This window comes from Oncorhynchus mykiss, chromosome 4 (genome assembly GCF_013265735.2).
Source record: "Oncorhynchus mykiss isolate Arlee chromosome 4, USDA_OmykA_1.1, whole genome shotgun sequence".
Taxonomy (NCBI): Eukaryota; Metazoa; Chordata; class Actinopteri; order Salmoniformes; family Salmonidae; genus Oncorhynchus; species Oncorhynchus mykiss.
The window spans coordinates 31,693,016-31,710,617 of record NC_048568.1 but is presented as its reverse complement, the minus strand read 5'-3'; the positions used below and the strand labels follow the sequence as shown (position 1 = coordinate 31,710,617).

The following is a 17,602-nucleotide window of genomic DNA, read 5'->3' as shown; positions in this document are numbered from 1 at the left end:
TTATATTGGCTTTACCAGGAGAGAAGGTTGGTGGCGGCGGTTACCTCACCTCAGGGTGTGTGTGTGTGTGTGTGAGCGAGAGACGGGGTTACCTCACCTCAGGGTGTGTGTGTGTGTGTGTGTGTGTGTGTTTGTGAGCGAGAGAAGGGGTTACCTCAGGTCAGGGTGTGTGTGTGTATATATAACATCTCACCTTGTCCAGTTCGTTGGAGAGTTTCCTGTTCTCCTCGGTCAGAATGACTCTCTCCCGCTCATACTTCTGCTTGTACTCCATCTCAAACTCCTCCCGCTCGCTTTGGCTGTCTCACACACACAGATATGATCCATCATCACACACACACCAATAACACACTGAACCTGCTATTCAGAGAGAGTATCCAAATGTCTGTATGAACGAGGCTAGCCAGGGATGCTAAGCTAGAGGGTAGAAAAGCACATCCTGATAGCTTCCAGACTGTATGAGAGATCGTTAGAGCAATGTTGCTTCTTCGACCTGGACAGAGGCAGAGGGGGATAACACCAGTTCGATCTAAGGGACTAACACAGGAATGAGGGTCTTCTCGGGAGCTAGGTCAGGGGAGAGAAGGTAACTCAAGTTAAACCTCACTGAGTACAATACAGTAGAGGCCAGGGTGAAGTAACTATAACCATGTTTACCTCATATAACCCTCGCTGGGAAGAAGAGGAAGAGGACAGTTAGGTAGGCATCTCTATAATATTACAGGAAGAGAGAGTAACTGTCCTACTGAATATGACAACTCTATAGACCTGTTTCCCGGTACCAGATTTATTTAGTATATCTATTCCTGGACTAAAAATATATTTGAATGACAATATTCAAGTAAACAGACCAACAACGGCAGTTAGAGCTAAGGAACTCTAAGAGATGTCTAAGGGTCTTCTCAGGAGAACGGTTACAGTAGAAGGCAGGGTTGTCACCAGTACCATGATACTCAGAAGAACCTTGGCAAGGAACATGAAACAGACAGTTTCTTTAGGGAAACTCTTATTTTGTCACATGTCCACCTATAGATTGGGAAATAAACTATGTCTGACATCAGGAAGGATTTTAGAGGAGGAAAGAGTTTTGTTTGGGTTTTCCTTGTTTTCTGTGGAAAAATCAGCTATCGTAGTATCAGCAGTATAACCCTCGCTGGGAAGAGGACAAGCTCTATATAGCTACTACAGAGACCATAAGCACGTCTGAATGCCATGTCTACATCTCTGGATAAACTGTCCTATATGTCTTTATGAGTGCTTTCTAGTGTTGTGGACATCCAAACCTAGGAAGGCCCTACCGCACATAACCCATTACACACACAAAGACATAAACATGTAGACAGACACACACCTCTCCCTGCGTGTCTTCTCCAGTTTGTCTTTGAGGACCAGGATCTCTTTCTGCAGGGTGAGCTGCTGTCCCTCAGCGTCGCGGAGCTCCTTGCGGAGGACCTTGAGTTCGTTGGCGTGCTGCACCTCCCTCCTGCTCAGCTCCTCCTCGTAGAACCCCGTCTTCTTCTCCAGGTCGGCCCGCAGCTTCCCCACCTCCTGGCTCTGGTCCGAGCCCACCACAGAGGCTGATGGCCCCACCTGCTTCTGGTTCAGAGGAAGAGAGGAGTTGGCCACATTCACACAACCAGGAAAACAGAGAAATTACAGGAGTGTATTAAATTAGTGAACACCGTAGTAGAAATATTTTGCAATGGAAAGCGTTTTGTAACAAAAGCGCGCATTTCTTATTGGACAAGTTCAGAATAGTCCCTCCTCATTTCGTCCCGTTTGCCTCACGTTGGTTCCCAGGTGTGTGTGTAAGAGCATTGCTTCCGCCGCTGTCTCGGACTGGGTTCGAACCGGGGACCCTCTGAACACATCTACCGTGTCAGCCATGAAGTAGCATTATCAGTCAGGCCACAAAACACCTGGGCCGCAGAGCAAGTGACGTCACCGATCCAATAACTGGCACACCGCTAACTAGCTAGCCATTTCAAATGGCTAAAATAAGCATCTATGACTACAAGACGCTAAAATCCGAGTTTGTTTGTGTGTGAGAAGGAAATATAAAAAAAGTGTGTGTTAGTATGTGTGTTTATAAGTGTGTGTTACCTTGAGTCCATCCAGCTCCTCCTCTAGCAGTCTGCTGTACTGCTCAGAGCGTTCTCTCAGTTTCCTCTCCTTCTGAGCATCAGCTGTCTGCTCCTCAGACTGGGACTCCATCTGAGAGACAGCAAGGGGTTAATGCACGCACGCACGCACGCGCGCACACACACACACAGAGACACAAAGTAGAGACCCACACACACAAAGTAGAGACCCACACACACACACACACACACACAAAGTAGAGACCCACACACACACACACAAAGTAGAGACCCACACACACACACACACAAAGTAGAGACCCACACACACACACACACACAAAGTAGAGACCCACACACACACACAAAGTAGAGACCCACACGCACACCTCTAAGAACCACAGGAACCACGTGACTACTCTACCTCCTTCTTGGCCCTCTCGGCCTTGCGCACCTCCAGCCGTAGAGCCTCCACCTTCTGGGACCAACCCTCCATCTCCTCCTCCTTGTCCCGGAGCTGACGGACCAGGCGCTGCTTGGCTGATCTGAGGTCAGTCAGACGCTCGTTGAGCTCGGAGAACTCCTGCATGGCCAGCTTCCTCTGGCTGTGGGCCTCTTTCAACTCCTTAGACTGACTCTTCATCTTGCCGCTGGCCTCCATTAAGTCCTAAAGGGAGGGAAGACGTGTACAGATTGATTGGTCAGACTGGGTGGTCGTCGGTCCAACGGCACTCAGCTGGTAGAGAATGGTCACTTGCAACGCCAGGGTTGTCAAATCGATTCCTGCTGGGGCCACCCATACGAAAATGTATGCACTCACTGTCGTTTTGGTTAAATGCATCTGCTTAATGGTAGATATTACAGATAGACTCAGGGTCCGGGTAGTTTTATACCCTTTTCATACTGCAGAGCTGAGCTGAGCCGATATACCACCTTGACGCTTAATATGCATATAACACATTTGCTGGAGCAATGATGTGAAGGACCATGTGAAAATAAAATAGGTTGGGGGGTGGGGGGGGGGGGGGGGGGGGGGGGGGGGGGGTTGTGCTATATACAGAGAAACACACCCAGGTGGTGCTATATACAGAGAAACACACCCAGGTGGTGCTATATACAGAGAAACACGCCCAGGTGGTGCTATATACAGAGAAACACACCCAGGTGGTGCTATATACAGAGAAACACACCCAGGTGGTGCTATATACAGAGAAACACACCCAGGTGGTGCTGTATACAGAGAAACACACCCAGGTGGTGCTGTATACAGAGAAACACACCCAGGTGGTGCTATATACAGAGAAACACACCCAGGTGGTGCTATATACAGACAAACACACCCAGGTGGTGCTATATACAGACAAACACACCCAGGTGGTGCTATATACAGACAAACACACCCAGGTGGTGCTATATACAGAGAAACACACCCAGGTGGTGCTATATACAGAGAACACACCCAGGTGGTGCTATATACAGAGAAACACACCCAGGTGGTGCTGTATACAGAGAAACACACCCAGGTGGTGCTATACAGAGAGAAACACACCCAGGTGGTGCTGTATACAGAGAAACACACCCAGGTGGTGCTATATACAGAGAAACACACCCAGGTGGTGCTATATACAGAGAAACACACCCAGGTGGTGCTATATACAGAGAAACACACCCAGGTGGTGCTATACAGAGAGAAACACACCCAGGTGGTGCTATACAAAGAAAAACACACCCAGGTGGTGCTATACAAAGATAAACACACCCAGGTGGTGCTATACAGAGAGAAACACACCCAGGTGGTGCTATATACAGAGAAACATACCCAGGTGGCGCTGTATAGAGGGACACACACCCAGGTGGTGCTGTATACAGAGAAACACAACTAGGTGGTGCTATATACAGAGAAACACACCCAGGTGGTGCTGTATAGAGGGAAACACACCCAGGTGGCGCTATACAGAGAGAAACATACCCAGGTGGCGCTGTATAGAGGGACACACATCCAGGTGGTGCTGTATACAGAGAAACACACCCAGGTGGTGCTGTATAGAGGGAAACACACCCAGGTGGTGCTGTATAGAGGGAAACACACCCAGGTGGTGCTATATACAGAGAAACACACCCAGGTGGTGCTATACAGAGAGAAACACACCCAGGTGGTGCTATACAAAGATAAACACACCCAGGTGGTGCTATACAAAGAGAAACACACCCAGGTGGTGCTATACAAAGAGAAACACACCCAGGTGGTGCTATATACAGAGAAACACACCCAGGTGGTGCTATACAGAGAGAAACACACCCAGGTGGTGCTATACAGAGAGAAACACACCCAGGTGGTGCTATACAGAGAGAAACACACCCAGGTGGTGGTATACAGAGAGAAACACACCCAGGTGGCGCTATACAGAGAGAAACACACCAAGGTGGCGCTATACAGAGAGAAACACACCCAGGTGGCGCTATACAGAGAGAAACACACCCAGGTGGTGCTATACAGAGAGAAACACACCCAGGTGGTGCTATATACAGAGAAACACACCCAGGTGGCGCTATACAGAGAGAAACACACCCAGGTGGTGCTATATACAGACAAACACACCCAGGTGGTGCTATATACAGAGAAACACACCTAGGTGGTGCTATATACAGAGAAACACACCCAGGTGGCGCTATATACAGAGAAACACACCCAGGTGGTGCTATATACAGAGAAACACACCCAGGTGGTGCTATACAGAGAGAAACACACCCAGGTGGTGCTATATACAGAGAGAAACACACCCAGGTGGTGCTATACAGAGAGAAACACACCCAGGTGGTGCTATACAGAGAGAAACACACCCAGGTGGTGCTGTATAGAGGGAAACACACCCAGGTGGTGCTATATACAGAGAAACACACCCAGGTGGTGCTATATACAGAGAAACACACCCAGGTGGTGCTATACAGAGAGAAACACACCCAGGTGGTGCTATATACAGAGAGAAACACACCCAGGTGGTGCTATACAGAGAGAAACACACCCAGGTGGTGCTATACAGAGAGAAACACACCCAGGTGGTGCTGTATAGAGGGAAACACACCCAGGTGGTGCTATATACAGAGAAACACACCCAGGTGGTGCTATACAGAGAGAAACACACCCAGGTGGTGCTATACAGAGAGAAACACACCCAGGTGGTGCTATATACAGAGAAACACACCCAGGTGGTGCTATATACAGAGAAACACACCCAGGTGGTGCTATATACAGAGAAACACACCTAGGTGGTGCTATACAGAGAGAAACACACCCAGGTGGTGCTATACAAAGAGAAACACACCCAGGTGGTGCTATACAGAGAGAAACACACCCAGGTGGTGCTATACAGAGAGAAACACACCCAGGTGGTGCTATACAGAGAGAAACACACCCAGGTGGTGCTATACAGAGAGAAACACACCCAGGTGGTGCTATACAGAGAGAAACACACCCAGGTGGCGCTATATAGAGAGAAACACACCCAGGTGGTGCTATACAGAGAGAAACACACCCAGGTGGCGCTATACAGAGAGAAACACACCCAGGTGGTGCTATATACAGAGAAACACACCCAGGTGGCGCTATACAGAGAGAAACACACCCAGGTGGTGCTATATACAGAGAAACACACCCAGGTGGCGCTATACAGAGAGAAACACACCCAGGTGGTGCTATATACAGACAAACACACCCAGGTGGTGCTATATACAGAGAAACACACCCAGGTGGCGCTATACAGAGAGAAACACACCCAGGTGGTGCTATATACAGAGAAACACACCCAGGTGGCGCTATACAGAGAGAAACACACCTTGTGCAGGTCGTCCTTCTCCAGGTTGAGACTCTTCATCTGTTTCTCCAGGTTCCTGATGTGTTTAGATGAATCCTCCATCTCTCTACGGACTGATGAAGCTTCTTCTAACTCATGTTCTTGTTGACCTGAGTCTAACACACATTACAGAAGGCCAACATGAATTACATTTCACTATGATGCATGTTCCTTTATAGTGTACATTTCAAATTGTAGTCATTTAGCAGACGCTAAATGTACGCTCTGGATAAGAACATACATGTTCATGCTTTTGTACTGGTCTCCCGTGGGAATCCAAACCATAACCCTGGTACAGATCACCGTGTGGACTATGAATAGCATCTCTGTTTATCTCTCAATGTATTTCAGTCCTACTCTATCATACACTTGGCTATGCATGTAAATGCTGACCTGGCTGGTTTGTGTTCTACTATACAGCAGTAAACCTTTACAGTAGAAGGTTTGTGTTCTACTACACAGCAGTAAACCTTTACAGTAGAAGGTTTGTGTTCTACTACACAGCAGTAAACCTTTACAGTAGAAGGTTTGTGTTCTACTACACAGCAGTAAACCTTTACAGTAGAACGTTTGTGTTCTACTACACAGCAGTAAACCTTTACAGTAGAACGTTTGTGTTCTACTACACAGCAGTAAACCTTTACAGTAGAAGGTTTGTGTTCTACTACACAGCAGTAAACCTTTACAGTAGAACGTTTGTGTTCTACTATACAGCAGTAAACCTTTACAGTAGAAGGTTTGTGTTCTACTACACAGCAGTAAACCTTTACAGTAGAACGTTTGTGTTCTACTACACAGCAGTAAACCTTTACAGTAGAACGTTTGTGTTCTACTACACAGCAGTAAACCTTTACAGTAGAACGTTTGTGTTCTACTACACAGCAGTAAACCTTTACAGTAGAAGGTTTGTGTTCTACTACACAGCAGTAAACCTTTACAGTAGAAGGTTTGTGTTCTACTACACAGCAGTAAACCTTTACAGTAGAAGGTTTGTGTTCTACTACACAGCAGTAAACCTTTACAGTAGAAGGTTTGTGTTCTACTACACAGCAGTAAACCTTTACAGTAGAAGGTTTGTGTTCTACTATACAGCAGTAAACCTTTACAGTAGAACGTTTGTGTTCTACTACACAGCAGTAAACCTTTACATTAGAACGTTTGTGTTCTACTATACAGCAGTAAACCTTTACATTAGAACGTTTGTGTTCTACTATACAGCAGTAAACCTTTACAGTAGAACGTTTGTGTTCTACTACACAGCAGTAAACCTTTACAGTAGAACGTTTGTGTTCTACTACACAGCAGTAAACCTTTACAGTAGAACGTTTGTGTTCTACTACACAGCAGTAAACCTTTACAGTAGAACGTTTGTCTTCTACTACACAGCAGTAAACCTTTACAGTAAAATGTTGAATGTTCACCTGCAATCTTTTTCTTGAGGATGTCAATCTCAGTCTTCAGACTCCTGATCTCCACCTCCTTGTTAGAGGGGACGGGTGCTGGTCCTTCTCCTGACGCGTGCTGCAGGGCCTGGACTGTCTGGGTGGACTCTGGAACACAACATACAGGGAGAGGATGAGAAGGAGAGGAGAGGAAAGGAGAAGGGGAGGAGAGGAAAGGGGGAGGAGAGGAAAGGGTAGGAGAGGAGAGGGGAGGAGGAGGAGAGGTGTGAGTGTGTGTACCTTGCAGCTTGCGGCTGAGCTCAGTCTTCTCCTGCTCCAGGCGTCGTATCCTCCTCTCGTACGCCTCGGTGGCCAGACTCTCCTCCAGACTGCGCTGGACACATACATCCATCTGTGTCTGACTGCTACCACCTGCCTCCCTCAGACAGCCCCGGTCAGACAGGGTACTGGAGGGGAGAGATAGGGAAGAGGGGGGGGGGGGGGGGGGGGGGGGGAGATAGGGAAGAGGGGGGGGAAGAGAGGGAAGAGGGGGGAGAGATAGGGAAGAGGGGGAGAGATATGAAAGAGGGGGGAGAGATAGGGAAGAGGGCGAGAGATATGAAAGAGGGGGGAGAGATATGGAAGAGGGGGGAGAGATATGGAAGAGGTGGGAGAGATATGGAAGAGGGGGGAGAGATATGGAAGAGGGGGGAGAGATATGGAAGAGGGGGAGAGATATGGAAGAGGGGGAGAGATATGGAAGAGAGGGGGAGAGATATGGAAGAGGGGGAGAGATAGGGAAGAGAAAGAGATGCATTCCATATTAGAGACACATATTTACCTCAGAATAGACAGACCCCCAAAGAATTAGAAAACAAATCCAATTTTGAAAAACTCCCATTTCTATTGGCAGCAAGATTTGTGGCCTGTTGCCACAAGAAAAGGGCAACCAGGCAACTTTTGTTTATTATCTATTTCACTTGCTTTGGCAATGTTTATCTTGGCCAGGTCACAGTTGTACGTGAGAACTTGTTCTCAACTGGCCTACCTGGTTAAATAAAGGTGAAATAAATAAATACAAATAAACATGTTTCCCATGCCAAAAAAAGCCCCTTATATTGACATTGAACTTAAAGAGAGAGAGGGGAGGGGGAGAGAGAGAGAGAGGAGAGAGAGGAGAGGGAGAGGGGAGAGAGAGGGGAGAGAGAGGAGAGAGAGAGGGGAGAGAGAGAGAGGAGAGAGAGAGGGGAGAGAGAGAGGGGAGAGAGAGAGGGGAGAGGGAGAGAGAGAGGGGAGAGGGAGAGAGAGGAGAGGAGAGAGGAGAGGGGAGAGGGGAGAGGAGAGAGAGGAGAGAGAGGGGGGAGAGGGGAGAGGGGAGAGAGGAGAGGGGAGAGAGGAGAGAGGAGAGGGGAGAGAGGAGAGAGGAGAGAGGAGAGAGGAGAGAGCGCAACCACCATTAGCCTTCAGGCTAAGATAAACAATTAGACCATTCAATGCTTTCTCAACGGTGGAAACTGAGTGCTAGTGGAAGTGTGGCTGAGGTTAGATCAGATGATAGAGAAGTAGGAGTGAAGTAGACTGGTCCCAGATCTGATTGTGTTGTATAGCCTATCCTCATTGTTATGCCAAACATGACAATGACCATAGGAGTTGGCAAGACAGCACAAACAGATCTGGGACCAGGTTAAGATGTATTTTTCTGTATGCTGTATGTATTGACGAAGATGTGGAAGTTAATTTGGAAACTAAACGGGGGTTGTTGCTTAGCGACCCCTCACCATTTACTGGTGTAGGTGAAACCTACGAAGGGCAGGTGGTGTCCAGAGAAGGCCGTGTGTGAGGGAGGGGGCATCGTCTCCTGAAACAACACAACACTTATTTTAGAACACGGCGACCTTGACAACATTACAAACAGATGAAACAGATGGACAGATAAAAGATGGAAACAGAGAGAGGCTGAAAGATGAGAGTCTTGATGTAGTCCCATAGAGAAAGAGACTTACTGAGTTCTTGAGACAGTCGTCGTCCACGTCAAAGTTAGAGGTGTCTGTGGGGCTGCTGACCTCTGGGATGTAGGGGGCCTCGCACGTACGGATGTTGTCCCAGTCAATGCCTGAAAGGAATGACATCAAACATGATATGACTGGCAAACTGTGATCATGGTTTGTTATTGTAGCGATTCTCATACCATCGTCACTGTCCAGCCTAACTTCAACACCAATCAACAAGATAACCTCTTATCTATAATCAACTCCTGGTAATAACACCAGAGAATAATGGACAGACAAACCCTAGCACGCACACAGTTTTAAAACATCAGGCCCTACCAGAGAAGAAGGGGTGAGATTTGAAGTCGTCGATGCCGTTCTGGCCCAGGCGGTGCTCCCGGCTGCAGACGAGGCGTCGGATCAGGTCCTTGGCGTCTTCGGACACGTCGGTCATCTGCAGGGGGAACTGGAAACGCTCCTGGGCACCCGGCGGAGGGTAAGAGGAGAGGGAAAGGAATAATGAAGATACCCTACGTCCCAAATGGTTCCCTATTCCTTATTTACGGCACTACTTTTGACCATTTGGGATGCAGCCTAGATATACTGTTTAATATTTGTATTTCAAATTTATTTTTACTCATAACACAACGTTCCCCTGTTGCAGTCGACAGCGGAATAGTTCCATACTGTTGGCAGAATAATCTTCGTACACATTGTTTCACATTTCATGTATTTATTTGTGTACATGGCCCCTGACAAAGAAATGTACAAAGAAATAAAAATGGTATATGGCCCATGCATGTTTATCCTGTTGCAGTAGAAAGCAGTACAGTTCTAGACAACATTTAATGGTTTAATGTGCACACAGGGCATTTGTTCAGCCAATATGGCTGGGTGAACTAGATGGCATAGTTGAAAGGTGATGGGAAGGGAGAGAGTTATGAAGGTAGAACGGTGTGGTTTGGAGTCAGGATGAGCTGAAGTATGAACAGACCTGGGGTTGTACAGATCATTCGGAAAGTATTCAGACCCCTCGACCTTTTCCACATTTTGTTACGTTACAGCCTAATTCTAAAATTGATTAAATTGTTCTCTCAATCTACACACCCTATAATGACAAAGCAAAAATAGTTTTTTTTTGCCATTTTTGCTCCGCGCATCTTTGCCGCGATCCTGAATAGTCTCCTAGTCTCTGCCGCTGAAAAACATCCCCACAGCATGATGCCACCACCACCATGCTTCACCATAGGGATGTTGCCAGGTTTCCTCCAGATATGACGCTTGGCATTCAGGCCAGAGAGTTCAATCTTGGTTTCATCAGACCAGAGAATCCTGTTTCTCATGGTCTGAGAGTCATTTAGCTGCCTTTCGGCAAACTCCAAGCAGGCTGTCATGTGCCTTTTACTGAGGAGTGGCTTCCGTCTGGCCACCCTACCATAAAGGCCTGATTGGTGGAGTGCTGCAGAGATGGGTGTCCTTCTGGAAGGTTCTCCCATCTCTACCTAGGAACTCTGTAGCTCTGTCAGTGACCATCGGCTTCTTGGTCACCTCCCTGAACAAGGTCCTTCTCCCCTGATTGTTAAGATTGGCCGGGCGGTTCCAAACTTCTTTCATTTAAAATGATGGAGTCCACTGTGTTCTTAAGGACTTTCAATGCAGCAGACATTTTTTGGTACCCTTCCCCAGATCTGAGGTCAATTTTGAGTCTCAAAGCAAGGGTCTGAATACGTATGTAAATAAGGTATTTCTGTTTGTTATTTTTAATAAAAACTGCTCAAATTAAAAAATATGTCATTATGAGGTATTTTGTGTAGATTGACATTTTTTACTTAACATATTTCATAATATAGCAGTAACGTAATAAAATGTGGAAAAAGTCAAGGGGTATGAATACTTTCCGAAAGCACTGTATGTATCAATTCTCTCAGAGTGCAGATCTAGGATCAGGCCCATTTAATCTAATTTATATGATCTAAAAAGCTTAACTGATCCTAGAGCAGCACTCCTACTCTAAAAAGCTTGATACATTCAGCCCTTGAATAGAACATACTCAAACTTTAACAACTAACACTCAGACCCAGTCCCAAATCAACCTAGCCCCTACTTCCTATGCACTTGTGGAGATCTAAGAGGAATCTACAAGTGCATAGGTGGTAGGGAATAGGGGTCCATTTGGGACTGGGCAATCAGACTCCAAAAAGAAACACTCACAGCAGCCCCTAACTCCTCCTGTCGGTCGATGGAAAGGAACAAGAAGAAAAAAGGTAGAGGAGGAGTCAGAAAGAAACTATGTATAGAAAGTACTTCAGCCTAACACCAAAGAGCCCAACAACACCTAAACAATCACGCTCGTCTTGAACCATTGAATAAAGATAGTCAAGACGTGTTTTAGTACAGTAGGTACAATGTCACTACCGGTAAACCTTAACCTGCCTGACAGCCTCAAAAAAAGAGGACCACAATGGAAATAGGCTGTACAACTTTTTGGGTGGATTTTCAAAGCATTGTATAGGCTACATGTGTGGTAGAGCTGTGCTTTTGAATGATCAAATCAATCAAATGATACACCCCAGGGTAGCTACAGTCAGCCTCCTCTGTCTAGTCTTACCCCCCCCCCCCCTCTCACCTTGTGGTTCATGATCTTGCCGTAGGTCTCCACTAGTGACTCGGCGTAGAAGGGGGTTTCCCCGTACAGCATCTCGTACATGCAGACCCCCAGGGACCACCAGTCACACTCTGGACCGTACTTCCCCTTCCCATCCTCCATCGCCTGCAGGATCTCCGGAGAGATGTAGTCCGGGGTCCCCACGGCAACTGACGACTGGACCTGAGGGAGACCAGGCACAGGAGATGAATGGATTAGTGAGTGGATGGATAGAGGCATAGACGCATCGGTGGTTCGATGGATGGCTTGGGGGACAAACCATAGAAATAATATCATACTTTATTAAAGGGATACTGTGTGATTCTGGCAGTTAGGCCTAAGCCAATTTTCCACTCGCCCAGAGTCAGACGTTAGAATGTTAGAGAAATAATCTGTAATCTGGTGTTGTTAATTGCGCGTCTACAGTGTGTTAGGAGTCAAATATGTCCACCAAACCTAAACAAGGCCATGCCATAGAGTACATACTAAATAAATCAAACTTCCCTGAGACTAGGCCAAAGAAGCGCCAGTCACCGCAGCTTTAGAGAGGCGGATCCTCTAAGGTCTCAACTTATTCATCAAAGCCACATAGCCAACCACCTCGGAGCAGCTTAATTAGCGGAAGAGTCTTAACCACAGGCACAGCCATGAAATCAGACACAGAGAAGGCCTAAAGCGGCTTCAGCCAAACGGGAGGCCTAGAGGGGCCCAGGGTTTGATGGGGTGGCGGTTTTTGGAGGTGTTTGGGTTGTGTGCAAAGAAAATATAAACAAGATGGATAGAGAGAAAGAGAGAGTGTTTGGATACAACTACTCATTCCAGAGTTTTTCTTTCTTTTTCTTCTTCTTTATCTGGACTATTTTCTACATTGTAGAATAATAGTGAAGACATCAAAACTATGAAACAACACATATGGAATCATGTAGTAACCAAAGAAGTGTTTAAACAAATAAAAACATAATTTTTTATTTGAGATTCTTCAAAGTTGCTACCCATTGCCTTGATGACAGCTTTGCACACTCTTGGCATTCTCTCAACCAGCTTCATGGGGTAGTCACCTGGAATGCATTTCAATTAAAAAGGTGTGCCTTGTTAAAAGTTAATTTGAGGAATTTCTTTCTGAATGCATTTGAGCCAATCAGCTGTCTTGCGACAAGGTAGGTGAGGTATACAGAAGATAACCCTATTTAGTAAAATACCAAGTCCATATTATGGCAAGAACAGCTCAAATAAGCAAAGAGAAATGACGGTCCATCATTACTTTAAGATATGAAGGTCAGTCAATCTGGAAAATTTCAAGAACTTTGAAAGTTTCTTCAAATGCAGTCACAAAAACCATCGAGTGCTATGATGAAACTGGCTCTCATGAGGACCGCCACAGGAAAGAAAGACCCAGAGTTACCTCTGCTGTATGAATCAGGCCTTCATGGTCGAATTGCTGTAAAGAAACCACTACAAAAGGACACCAATAAGAAGAAGAGACTTGATTGGGCCAAGAAACACGAGCAATGGACATTAGACCGGTGGAAATCTGTCCTTTGGTCTGATGATTCTAAATGTAAGATTTTTGGTTCCAAAAATGTCTTTGTGAGACACGGAGTAGCTGAACGACAGACATCTCAACATCACCTGAAAAACAGATTCTATCTCAAGGCCATCAGACTGTTAAATAACCATCACTAGCACCTTAGAGGCTGTTGCCCTATATACATAGACTTAAAATCACTGGCAACTTTAATAATGTTTACATATTTTGCATTACTCATCTCATACAGTTGAAGTCGGAAGTTTACATACACTTAGGTTGGAGTCATTAAAACTCATTTTTCAACCACTCCACAAATTTCTTGTTAGCAAACTATATTTTTGGCAAGTCGGTTAGGATACCTACTTTGTGCACGACAAGTAATTTTTCCAACAATTGTTAACAGATAGATTATTTCACTTAACTTCTCTTGGGAAGGGGGCAGCATTTTTGGATGAATTTTGGATGAAAAGAGTGCCCAAATTAAACTGCCTGCTACTCAGCCATAAAAGCTAGAATATTTATATAATTTGTAGATTTGGATAGAAAACACAGAAGTTTCTAAAACTGTTTGAATGATGTCTGTGAGTATAACAGAACTCATATGGCCGGCAAAAACCTGAGAAAAAATCCAACCAGGAAGTGGGAAATCTGAGGTTTGTAGTTTTCAACTCTTGGCCTATCAAATACACAGTGTCTAAGAGGTCATATTGTACTTCCTAAGGCTTCTACTAGATGTCAACAGTCTTTAGAACGTTGCTTGATGCTTCTACTGTGAAGTGGGGGCGAATGAGAGGGGAATGAGTCAGAGGTCTGCCAGAGAGCCACGAGCTCAGTCTTGCGCGTTCAAGTGATAGTTAGCTCTGTTTCCATTGCAATTCTACAGACAAAGGAATTGTCCGGTTGAAACATTATTGAAGATTTATGTTAAAAACATTCTAAAGATCGATTCTATACATCGTTTGACATGTTTCTACGGACTGTAATGGAACTTTTTGACTTTGTCTGCTGCTAGTGACCGCGCGTCATGAGTTTGGATTGTGTACTGAACGCGCTTTCAAAATGGAAGTATTTGGAAAGAAATTATGGAGATTATCGATCAAAACAAACATTTATTGTGGAACTGGGATTCCTGGGAGTGCATTCTGATGAAGATCAAAGGTAAGTGAATATTTATAATGCTATTAATGACTTCTGTTGACTACACAACATGGCGGATATCTGTTTGGGTTGTTTTGGTCTCTGAGCGCCGTACTCAAATTATTGCATGGTGTGCTTTTTCCGTAAAGTTTTTTTGAAATCTGACACAGCGGTTGCATTAAGGAGAAGTGTATCTAAAATTCCATGCATAACACTTGTATCTTTTAGCAATGTTTATTATGAGTATTTCTGTAAATTGATACTGAACATAACGCGCCAATGTAAAACTCAGATTTTTGTGGATAAATATGAACTTTACCGAACAAAACATACACGTATTGTGTAACATGAAGTCCTATGAGTGTCATCTGATGAATATCATCAAAGGTTAGTGATTAATTTTATCTATATTTCTGCGCTTTGTGACTCCTCTCTTTGGCTGGAAAAATCCTCTCTTTGACTGTGTTTTTCTGTGACTTGGCTCTGACCTAACATAATAGTTCGGTTTGCTTTCGTCGTAAAGCCTTTTTGAAATCGGACAGTGTGGCTGGATTTACAACAGGTGTATCTTTAAAATGGTGTAAAATACATGCATTTTTGAGGAATTTTAATTATGGGATTTCTGTTGTTTTGAATTTGGCGCCCTGCAGTTTCACTGGCTGTTGACGAGGTGGAGCGCTACCATGCCACGTACCCTAGAGAGGTTAAAATTCACTGTATCACAATTCTAGTGGGTCAGACATTTACATACACTAAGTTGATTGTGCCTTTAAACAGCTTGGACAATTCCAGAAAATTATGTAATGGCGTTAGAAGCTTCTGATAGGCTAATTGACATCATTTGTGTCAACTGGAGGTGTACCTGTGGATGTATTGCAAAGCCTACCTTCAAACTCAGTGCCTCTTTGCTTGACATCATGGGAAAATCAATAAATCAGCAAAGAAAATTGTAGACCTCCACAAGTCTGGTTCATCCTTTGGAGCAATTTCCAAACGCCTGATGGTACCACGTTCATCTGTACAAACAATAGTACGCAAGTATAAACACCATGGGACCACACAGCCATAAAACCGCTCAGGAAGAAGGCGCGTTCTGTCTCCTAGAGATGAACATACTTTGGTGCGAAAAGTGCAAATCAATCCCAGAACAACAGCAAAAGACCTTGTGAAGATGCTGGAGGAAACAGGTAAAAAAAGTATCTATATCCACAGTAAAACAAGTCCTATAACAACATAACCTGAAAGGCTGCTCAGCAAGGAAGAAACCACTGCTCCAAAACCGCCATAAAAAAGCCAGACTACGGTTTGCAACTGCACATGGGGACAAAGATCATACTTTTTTGAGAAATGTCCTCTGGTCTGATGAAACAAAAATATAATTGTTTGGCCATAATGACCATCAATATGTTTGGAGGAAAAAGGGGGAGACTTGCAAACCAAAGAACACCATCCCAACCGTGAAGCACGGGGGTGGCAGCATCATGTTGTGGGAGTGCTTTGCTGCAGGAGGGACTGGTGCACTACACAAAATAGATGGCATCATGGCGGAGAAAAATTATGTGGATATATTGAAGCAACTTCTCAAGACATCAGTTAAAGCTTGGTTGCAAATGGGTCTTCCAAATGGACAATGACCCCAAGCATACTTCCAAAGTTGTGGCAAAATGGCTTAAGGACAACAAAGTCAAGGTATTGGAGTGGCCATCACAAAGCCCTGACCTCAATCCTATAGAAAATGTGTGGGCAGAACTGGAAAAGCATGTGTGAGCAAGGAGGCCTACAAACCTGACTCAGTTACACTAGCTCGGTCAGGAGGAATGGGGCCAAAATTCCCCCAACTTAGTAAATTGGGCGAAGCTTGTGGAAGGCTACACAAAACATTTGACCCAAGTTAAGCAATTTAAAAGGCAATGCTACCAAATACTAATTGAGTGCGTATAAACTTCTGACCCACTGGGAAAATGGTGAAAGAAATAAAGCCGGAAATAAATAATTCTCTACTATTATTCTGACATTTCACATTCTTAAAATAAAGTGGTGATCCTAACTGACCTAAGACCAAGAATTTACACTACGATTAAATGTCAGGAATTGTGAAAAACTGTTTAAATGTATTTGGCAAAGATGTATGTAAACTTCCGACTTCAACTGTATGTATATACTGTATTCTACTGTATTTTAGTCTATGCCACTCCAACATTGCTCATCAAATATTTATATGTTCTTAATTCCATTCCTTTACTTTAGATGTGTGTATTTTTGTGAAATTGTTAGATATTACTTGTTAGATATTACTGCACTGTTGGAAGTAGAAACACACGCATTTCGCTACACCCGCAATAACATCTGCTAAATATGTGCATGTGACCAATACAATTTTATTTGATGTGTGGTTCCTACAGTGAAGCATGGAGGAGGTGTGATGGTGCTGTGCTGGTGACACGGTTGGTGATTTATTTACAATTCAAGGCACACTTAACCAGCATAGCTACCACATCATTCTGTAGGGTTACACCATCCCCTCTGGTTTGCTCTTAGTGGGACTATCATTTGTTTTTCAAGAGGACAGTGACCCAACAAACCTCCAGGCTGTGTAAGGGCTTTTTGACCAAGAAGGAGAGTGATGGAGTGCTGCATCAGATAACCTGGCCTCCACAATCACCCAATTGAGATGGTTTGGGATGAGTTGGATAGCAGAGTGAAGGAAAAGCAGCCAACAAGTGCTCAGCATATGTGGGAACTCCAAGACTGTTGAAAAAGCATTACAGGTGATGACCTCATGAAGCTGGTTGAGAAAATGCCAAGAGTGTACAAAGCTGTAATCAAGGCAAAGGGTGGCTACTTTGAAGAATCTAAAATATTAAATATATTTGTTTAACACTTTTTTGGTTACTACATGATTCCATGTGTGTCATTTCATAGTTTTGATGTCGTCACTATTATTATACAATGTAGAAAATAGTAAAAATAAAGAAAAACCCTTGAATGAGT

At 44.7% G+C, this 17,602-nt stretch overlaps 1 protein-coding gene across 10 annotated transcripts in view; it reads right to left on the bottom strand.

Moving 5' to 3' along the window:
• Nucleotides 1-17,602, bottom strand: part of LOC110521078 (serine/threonine-protein kinase MRCK alpha) — a 116,936-nt gene that overhangs the window by 38,986 nt on the left and 60,348 nt on the right. For 5 of the 10 annotated variants that reach the window (XM_036976101.1, XM_036976100.1, XM_036976098.1 and 2 more), the window contains 12 exons: nucleotides 11,929-12,129; nucleotides 11,514-11,531; nucleotides 9,642-9,780; nucleotides 9,318-9,427; nucleotides 9,093-9,172; nucleotides 7,615-7,781; nucleotides 7,354-7,482; nucleotides 5,915-6,048; nucleotides 2,506-2,748; nucleotides 2,104-2,214; nucleotides 1,352-1,596; nucleotides 194-299 (listed from right to left, as the gene is read on the bottom strand). In XM_036976101.1, the coding sequence (XP_036831996.1) occupies nucleotides 194-299; nucleotides 1,352-1,596; nucleotides 2,104-2,214; nucleotides 2,506-2,748; nucleotides 5,915-6,048; nucleotides 7,354-7,482; nucleotides 7,615-7,781; nucleotides 9,093-9,172; nucleotides 9,318-9,427; nucleotides 9,642-9,780; nucleotides 11,514-11,531; nucleotides 11,929-12,129 (1,683 nt within the window). The remainder of the gene's footprint in view (nucleotides 1-193; nucleotides 300-1,351; nucleotides 1,597-2,103; nucleotides 2,215-2,505; nucleotides 2,749-5,914; nucleotides 6,049-7,353; nucleotides 7,483-7,614; nucleotides 7,782-9,092; nucleotides 9,173-9,317; nucleotides 9,428-9,641; nucleotides 9,781-11,513; nucleotides 11,532-11,928; nucleotides 12,130-17,602) is intronic. The other 5 variants (XM_036976103.1, XM_036976102.1, XM_036976107.1 and 2 more) reach the window with 3 other exon arrangements.